This window comes from Oncorhynchus tshawytscha, linkage group LG01 (assembly GCF_018296145.1).
Source record: "Oncorhynchus tshawytscha isolate Ot180627B linkage group LG01, Otsh_v2.0, whole genome shotgun sequence".
Classification (NCBI taxonomy): Eukaryota; Metazoa; Chordata; class Actinopteri; order Salmoniformes; family Salmonidae; genus Oncorhynchus; species Oncorhynchus tshawytscha.
Genome location: NC_056429.1, coordinates 12,562,012 through 12,571,103, shown reverse-complemented (window position 1 = coordinate 12,571,103; position 9,092 = coordinate 12,562,012). Strand labels below are relative to the sequence as shown.

Here is a 9,092-nt window from a genome sequence, read left to right as displayed (position 1 = left end):
AAGTAAGAGTTCACCTCACACTTTACATCATTATTTTTTTTGTAGCAGGGGGGGGGGTGTTTGTGTGGAATGACTGATCTACAAATAATATTGAGTAGTTATTTATGATGACAGGCGATTTGTAGATCAGTCAGTCTCAACCCACCTTGAAAGTTGCCTGCAATTTCTAACGTGTCCTGTGTCTTCTCCTTACAGATGCTATAGTGGCATCTGCAGCAGATAAAAAAAGCCCATGCCCCAAAGACTGGTTCCAGTTTAATTCACGCTGCTTCATGTTTGTCCAGACTGCAAGGACATGGCCTGAAGCAGAGGTATAATGCTTACCCTCTACTGTGAATTAAAGAAGTTCCATTGAAATCAACTTGCTTATTTGGTGTGATGTTACCTTAAAGGGGATTTTGCCTTATTTTAACAGGCATCACATGGATGTCCAGTATGTAAAATACTGAACCTCCCCTTCAAGTTATTGTCTAGTTAGAATTTTCTAGGCTTTGCAATATTTATTTAATGTTTGGAGTCAGAACTCCTGTATATTGGAACCCACAGGCCATGAGTTAAGACATAGACACTAATGTAGACACTAATATCTCGATGAGCCTATTTGAAAGAACATTAGTTGTGATGGCCAATATTTAATTGTGAGAGTCCAGAACACACATTCTCACAAAGACTGGACAACTGACTAATACCTACATTATGACATGTCTTTGTCCTTGTCTATGGCTTGCTCTAGCGCCACTGTATGTTCCTTGGAAGAAAACTGACGTCTGTGCAGAACACTGTAAAGTACCTTGGAGCAAACCTGGCGTCTGTGCACAGCTCTGAGGAGTCCCAATTTCTACAGGCGGTGGTGTTGATCAAGACTGGCGATTTCCCTCTGACCTGGATTGGAGGATATGATGCTGTTCAGGCAAATGTGGAAAAGGTACCCAATTGTCATATTTGATGAAAAGTTCAAATACCTTAATAGAAAATGACTCAAAAATGAAAGGTCTACTCTACCTGAACAGTCCAGCTATAGTATACTGACAGATTTAGAGGATTTTTGGTATACTCATCAATATGTCAAGGGTCACTTGTGAAGTAAGGGCCGTACTCACAAAACGTCTCAGAAAATGAATCCTGTTAAACCTGTTTTAAGACAAAAATAACTCCCAACTTTTGGGGTGATGTTAAGACACTGCTCAGACAAACTCTGAGCCAGGAGTAAAATCAAGTCACTAAAGTTTATCTCAGCTGGTAATCATGACATTTTGAGGTACGACAAAGGAAAGATAGTGATGATGATCATTGACATGTTACAAATTATGGTGAATAGCCAATCGCAATGAGGCTTCGCCAGCTGTGAACTCTATAGCACCCTTCAGACGACCATGGTAAAAAAAATCTCCCTAGAAAGACCAGAACCTAGGAAGAAACCTAGAGAGGAACCAGGCTATGATGGGTGACCAGTCCTCTTCTGGTTGTGCCGGGTGGAGATTATAACAGAACATAGCCAAGATGTTCAAATGTTTACAAATGTTTACAAATAAATGTATAAATGTTTACAAATAATAATAATCACAGTAGTTGTCGAGCAACAAGTCAGCACCTCAGGAGTAAATGTCAGTTGGCTTTTCATAGCCGATCATTTAGAGTATCTCTACCGCTCCTGCTGTAGAGCGTTGAAAACAGCAGGTCTGGGACAGGTAGCACGTCCGGTGAACAGGTCAGGGTTCCATAGCCGCAGGCAGAACAGTTGAAACTGGAGCAGCAGCACGGCCAGGTGGACTGGGGAAAGCAAGGAGTCATCATGCCAGGTAGTCCTGAGGCATGGTCTTAGGGCTCAGGTCCTCCGAGAGACAGAGAAAGAAGAAAGAGAGAATTAGAGAGAGCATACTTAAATTCACACAGGGCAATGTCTTCCAAAGGGAGCAACTGCTGTCTGCATCCAAAGATTATCCAACTTGAATAAACAATTGGAGGTTAGGACAACAGCAGTGGTGTAGCCTACGGGCGATATGGATACCACTTATTATTGATATCTACATATTATTGATGTGAATCACACTGCTGCTCTCTCATTTAGCTACAGTGCCTTTTGAAAGTATTCGGCCCCCTTGAATTTTGCGACCTTTTGCCACATATCAGGCTTCAAACATAAAGATATAAAACTGTATTTTTTTGTGAAGAATCAACAACAAGTGGGACACAATCATGAAGTGGAACGACATTTATTGGATATTTCAAACTTTTTTAACAAATCAAAAACTGAAAAATTGGGCGTGCAAAATTATTCAGCCCCTTTACTTTCAGTGCAGCAAACTCTCTCCAGAAGTTCAGTGAGGATCTCTGAATGATCCAATGTTGACCTAAATGACTAATGATGATAAATACAATCCACCTGTGTGTAATCAAGTCTCCATATAAATGCACCTGCACTGTGATAGTCTCAGAGGTCCGTTAAAAGCGCAGAGAGCATCATGAAGAACAAGGAACACACCAGGCAGGTCCGAGATACTGTTGTGAAGAAGTTTAAAGCCGGATTTGGATACAAAAATATTTCCCAAGCTTTAAACATCCCAAGGAGCACTGTGCAAGCGATAATATTGAAATGGAAGGAGTATCAGACCACTGCAAATCTACCAAGACCTGGCCGTCCCTCTAAACTTTCAGCTCATGCAAGGAGAAGACTGATCAGAGATGCAGCCAAGAGGCCCATGATCACTCTGGATGAACTGCAGAGATCTACAGCTGAGGTGGGAGACTCTGTCCATAGGACAACAATCAGTCATATATTGCACAAATCTGGCCTTTATGGAAGAGTGGCAAGAAGAAAGCCATTTCTTAAAGATATCCATAAAAAGTGTTGTTTAAAGTTTGCCACAAGCTACCTGGGAGACACACCAAACATGTGGAAGAAGGTGCTCTGGTTAGATGAAACCAAAATTGAACTTTTTGGCAACAATGGAAAACGTTATGTTTGGCGTAAAAGCAACACAGCTCATGACCCTGAACACACCATCCCCACTGTCAAACATGGTGGTGGCAGCATCATGGTTTGGGCCTGCTTTTCTTCAGCAGGGACAGGGAAGATGGTTAAAATTGATGGGAAGATGGATGGAGCCAAATACAGGACCATTCTGGAAGAAAACCTGATGGAGTCTGCAAAAGACCTGAGACTGGGACGGAGATTTGTCTTCCAACAAGACAATGATCCAAAACATAAAGCAAAATCTAAAATGGAATGGTTCAAAAATAAACATATCCAGGTGTTAGAATGGCCAAGTCAAAGTCCAGACCTGAATCCAATCGAGAATCTGTGGAAAGAACTGAAAACTGCTGTTCACAAATGCTCTCCATCCAACCTCACTGAGCTCGAGCTGTTTTGCAAGGAGGAATGGGGAAAAATTTCAGTCTCTCGATGTGCAAAACTGATAGAGACATACCCCAAGCGACTTACAGCTGTAATCGCAGCAAAAGGTGGCGCTACAAAGTATTAACTTAAGGGGGCTGAATAATTTTGCACGCCCAATTTTTCAGTTTTTGATTTGTTAAAAAAGTTTGAAATATCCAATAAATGTCGTTCCACTTCATGATTGTGTCCCACTTGTTGTTGATTCTTCACAAAAAAATACAGTTTTATATCTTTATGTTTGAAGCCTGAAATGTAGCAAAAGGTCGCAAAGTTCAAGGGGGCCGAATACTTTCGCAAGGCACTGTATTTGCGGCATCCACATTTTTGAAGTTGTGGGTGACTGTTCACAAATGTATATGTGTATTTTAACCCAATAATGGTTGAATTGAAGTTCAAGCTGTCTATCAATCATTGTTTTTGTGACTAGTGGACAGCCAGTGAAAAATGCACTCTTGCAACACCTGCACTGCAGATCCCCCATGGTGTTGTGCTCCATACTGTCAATAACTAGTTTAATTGAATGAGGCCGAGAGCAGGGCTTTTAACTTCTCTAGGATAGGGGGACAGTCACGTCCCACTTGGCCAAATGCCAGGGAAATGCAGAGCGGCAAATTCAAATAAAATTATATAAAAATCAAACTCTCATTAAATCACACATGTAAGATACTAAATTAAAGCAACACTCGTTGTGAATCCAGCCAACATGTCAAATTTTTAAAAGGCTTTTCGGCGAAAGCATAAGATGCTATTATCTGATGATAGCACAACAGTAAACAAAGAGTAGCATATTTCAACCCTGCAGGCGCTACACAAAACGCAGAAATAAAATATAAATCATGCCTTACCTTTGACGAGCTTCTTTTGTTGGCACTCCAATATGTCCCATAAACATCACAAATGGTGCTTTTGTTCGATTAATTCCTTCCATATATATCCAAAATGTCCATTTATTTGGCGCGTTTGATCCAGAAAAAAAGAGCTTCCAATTTGCGCAAAGCCACTACAAAATATCTCAAAAGTTACCTGTAAACTTTGCCAAAACATTTCAAAATACTTTTGTAATACAACTTTTGGTATTTTAAACCTTAATAATCAATCAAATTGAAGAAGGGTCTATCTGTTTTCAATACAGGACAAGAGGAAACTAACGCCACTTTTCTAGTCTTGCCCAACTCTCAACAGCGATACACTTTTTCAAGATGGCCGTACTTATTCATTTCACAAAGGAATAACCTCAGCCATTTTCCAACGACTGGTGACATCCAGTGGAAGCGGTAGGAACTGCAAACAACTTCTTCAGAAATATAGTTCCCCAATGAAATCTCATTGAATAGACAGTGACTTCAAGTTTTTTTTCTGAATGTTAGTCCTCAGGGTTTTGCCTGCTACATAAGTTCTGTTATACTCACAGACATGATTCAAACAGCTTTAGAAACTTCAGAGTGTTTTCTATCCAAATCGACTAATAATATGCATATCTTATATTATTGGCATGAGTAGCAGGAAGTTGAAATTGGGCACGCTATTTATCCAAAAGTGAAAATGCTGCCCCTATTTTAATACCTCAATCTAACTTCTGATGATGATATATGTATCAATATGTTTAACGGACACATGCTCAAACTCATGCTCTTTTGATAGACTTAAATAGCTGCAAATTATCAAGATATCAAATTGTAACCAACAAAAAAGTAAACAGTAGGCCTATAGCAAATGGAGCATATGGCATTAATTGTTCACATGCAAATAGCATTTTTTGGTAGGCTAGTGCCCAGGGCATGCCATTCCGAAAGCAGCATTTATTTTTCAACTCAAAGCAATGATCCCAATCAGTCCTTAGTTTTTAAGTTATGCTCAGGTTAAACAAGGGGTATTCTATGAATTGGAATGACTGGAAATCTGACAGACTTTGTTCTTTGTTTCATGTAAAGATGTAGTTTAATCATATTATTATCTGTAGTATAAGCCTACATAAATAACACAAGTAAAATTAAACATTTATGGCTATGTAAACTCTAACATTCATTTATCCGGCAAAAAAATGTAGTTCAATTGGTAATATTAATTTGTTTTCTTCTAACGCCTCTTGAGCTATCATATTATATTACTGAGTTTGGGTAATCCAAAAGTTACATTACTGATTACAATTTTGAACAGGTAACTAGTAATTGTAACCGAATTACATTTAGAAAGTAACCTACAGTACCTAACCCTGGGCATATGGCACTGAATCATACAGTATAATGGTTGTTAAAAGCAGAATTTTGATAATATTACTAATTTAATATATTCACAGTGGTTATTTCCATTTAACAATGCTAAATGGTTTTTCTAACAGTAGGCATCAGGTTACTTTCCGAAATGTTGCATAAATGCTTGAAAGGGCTATTATTTTTACCGAACAACATTCAAGTTTACATAGCCCCTAAATGCTTTCAATTTCCCAATTCTATAAGCATGCCCAATTTAGGCATTCTTTTAACAACATGATATTCCGCTTGAAAAAACATGGTTATTGAAATAATCGGAAACAATATGTGAGTATTTATTAGCCTAGTAGTTAGATGTATTTAGGCATATCATGTGAATAAGGCCTCATTTGAAATCATTGTCTTAAGCGCAAGATATACTGTTGCATGTGGGTCTAGATTATTTATGGGTTGATCATGTAAAAATATCAAAACATTATGTTAACAACTCCAAAGAAATGTCCTGTCTGTGGTGGAGGAAGCACTGACTCACTGCCTTTTTCTATTATCAAAACACCTGCTGGTAACTCTTAACTGGTTTGGATTGATGAGACTCATATAACCCATACGATTAGGAGTAAAATCTCTCTATTCTCGGCACTTACAATCACTAAGTGCTGACCTAGGTTTGGAAGATCTTATAGATGCCCACTGCAGTATCAACTGACACAGTGGGTTATAGTGGGACAGCATAGTAGGCAAGAGAGAGTACTATAGCATCATAAGTCATACATTGTTTTAATAGTTCGAAATGTTTTGGTTTTAACATTCTGGAAGTTCTGTGGCAGTGATTTCAGTTTAGAATCTTGAATCCTGCGTTACACCATTCAAATGAATGGGGATAGAACACGCTTTATATGAGCAAAAAGATAGCAAAAAGCTATTTTGCAGCAATCTATGGTGAGTCAGTCTGTACATCAGCCTGTATATGTCAATGTTGGTTTAATGTTTGTAGCATTAACATTTCAAGAGCAGTAGATAATCAAAATACGTCCCATTGAAGCCTATGGTTATAGTTCAAAAAGTATAAATGATATCAAAAACAACAAATAAACTACTGCAAACAACAAACACTCTTTTTCCCTTCAGACATCATTGCACGTGTGATAGAAGGGCACATGATGTACCACCATTTTTTAACATGCTGCTCAACGCTCCTCAACTTGGCAACAAAATCAATAACAATGTTGGTGTGGCGATCAGTGGTGCTGTTTCCCCCTACTGCGGATTCCATCTTTAAACGGTTGTGTTCTAGTTATATGTGATTTCTTTGATACTGAGACCTCAGTTCTTCCTCACAGGACAGGCTATGGTTCTGGAGTGACGGATCTACATTTGATCACCAGAACTGGGCGAAAGACGAGCCCAATAACTATAACGGTGCCAGAGAGCCATGTGTTCAGATGAACTTTGGAGGTACAGTAAGCCCACTATCATTCACTGATCCATTCATCACATTAAACGTTATTCATAGTAAGTATAACAAATAAAAATGACACACACACACTTTTATTTGAATTTTTGTGTTTATATCTGAATTGATTTGAGAGGCCATTTCTATTCTGTGTTTCCTCTTAAGGTAAACATGCCTGGAATGATGAATTATGTGGAAGGAGATATCCCTCTGTGTGCTCCATAAGGACCTGTTCAATAAATCCAACTATCAACTGAAACCAAGCATTCTACTGCGTAGTGTCAGCAACCTAACTGAAAAATGTTTATGGTAAAATCAAATACTTTATGAAGATGATTTTTTTGCTGTAAAATTAAAGTTTAGTTACTTGTTGCAGACAATGTTGATGTGGTTTGTTGTCAATAAAACAGGTGTACACATTCTTTTCTCTCAGGAGTCATTATTAAACATGAATGATAGTTCCATAATTGTCAAATCCTTTGAAGTGTTTCGTTAAGATAGTCTAAGATCTGGGAGTCTGTTCAGCGGTCATTTAAATTCTTTGAAATTCTTTCAATTATTCTTGGAGAATATAATTTATAATTGATTCTCTTGTATAACCAAAAAGGTTATTACTCAACAAACAACATGGATGTAAACAAACAATGTATATTGCTTTAAAATAAGTCAAACATTATCATGTGGTTGTCATAGACCGTTAGAGCACTGTCTATGAATTTGAGAGGTGTTACGTTTCCCTACACCATCCATTCTCTCTATACCAAGTAACGGGTCAGCCGTTTGACTGTTCTTTGAATCACAGAATGTCACTTTTTGTTTCCAAACTCTCACTGGTTATAGACATGTGTGAGTACAAGATGTGCTTGTTATAATCAAATACACTGCTCAAAAAAATAAAGGGAACACTTAAACGACACAATGTAACTCCAAGTCAATCACACTTCTGTGAAATCAAACTGTCCACTTAGGAAGCAACACTGATTGACAATACATTTCACATGCTGTTGTGCAAATGGAATAGACAACAGGTGGAAATTATAGGCAATTAGCAAGACACCCCCAATAAAGGAGTGGTTCTGCAGGCGATAACCACAGACCACTGCTCAGTTCCTATGCTTCCTGGCTGATGTTTTGGTCACTTTTGAATGCTGGCGGATCTTTCACTCTAGTGGTAGCATGAGACGGAGTCTACAACCCACACAAGTGGCTCAGGTACTGCAGCTCATCCAGGATGGCACATCAATCAACACAAAAACTGTTTCCAGTGACAAGTTGATGAGAAGACCGGTCAATAGTTATGTTGGGCAGCTGTACTTCAAACAACATCTGCCAGTTGAATATAGACAGAGTGGGACAGTAAGTTTCGTTCTGGATTTTCTACTCAAAATGTAGGGTTATTTCTTTATTATGTACAAAACTTCACAATGTAATTTTACATTAACATCATTATTGAAAGATTATTAATGAGATCCTATGTACGTTATATATTGTCATCAATAATGATGAAAGCCTATGTATAATTTAAGGCTTCATGGGACGTGAACACTCATCAAATGGCACTTGAAGATAACGTGCCAACAACTGGTCTACTAACCCATGTTTATGACAAACAGGAGACAGTACAGGCAGACAGTCTCAGGCGGGATGACATCACAATGGCTACTAGAACTCACCTGCAGCTCACTTCTGCTACATTCACACCTCCAGGGGGCCCACATTGATTTTATTAGTCTCTCTCACTCAGATATCATATTAACATGGCAAAATGTGTAAAATTGTAGGAAATGTGCTTTAAAACTGCAAACATTTCTTTCCACCCTATGGCAAAATGTGTACAATTGCAAGAAATGTGTTATGAAATTGGAAAATCTTATCTTCGCCCCATGGCAAACTGCTTGGAATTGCCACAAACTTTCTTTAAACCTGCAACATTTTCCTGTTGTCATTTTAAGTTCCTATGAAACTGCTGCGTTTCTGACCAAGTGCATCATTGAAACCCGCGCTACATTATTACATGTTTGATCCGTGTACA

General features: G+C 38.4%; 1 protein-coding gene across 1 annotated transcript; it reads left to right on the top strand.

Annotated features, from left to right (window-relative positions):
- Positions 1–201: 201 nt before the first annotated feature.
- On the top strand, positions 202–7,462 carry LOC121847443 (ladderlectin-like). Its single transcript, XM_042328536.1, has 4 exons — positions 202–311; positions 734–925; positions 6,948–7,062; positions 7,226–7,462. The coding sequence occupies exons 1-4, from the start codon at positions 273–275 to the stop codon at positions 7,315–7,317; spliced, it is 438 nt and encodes a 145-aa protein (XP_042184470.1). The 5' UTR covers positions 202–272; the 3' UTR covers positions 7,318–7,462.
- The last annotated feature ends 1,630 nt before the right edge of the window (positions 7,463–9,092 follow it).

Excerpts from the sequence above, each read along its gene's own strand:
- LOC121847443 (XM_042328536.1), top strand. The coding sequence starts at position 273 with ATGTTTGTCCAGACTGCAAGGACATGGCCTGAAGCAGAG. Across the intron at positions 312-733 it reads GGACATGGCCTGAAGCAGAG|CGCCACTGTATGTTCCTTGG; the intron begins GTATAATGCTTA and ends GGCTTGCTCTAG. Across the intron at positions 926-6,947 it reads TTCAGGCAAATGTGGAAAAG|GACAGGCTATGGTTCTGGAG; the intron begins GTACCCAATTGT and ends TCTTCCTCACAG.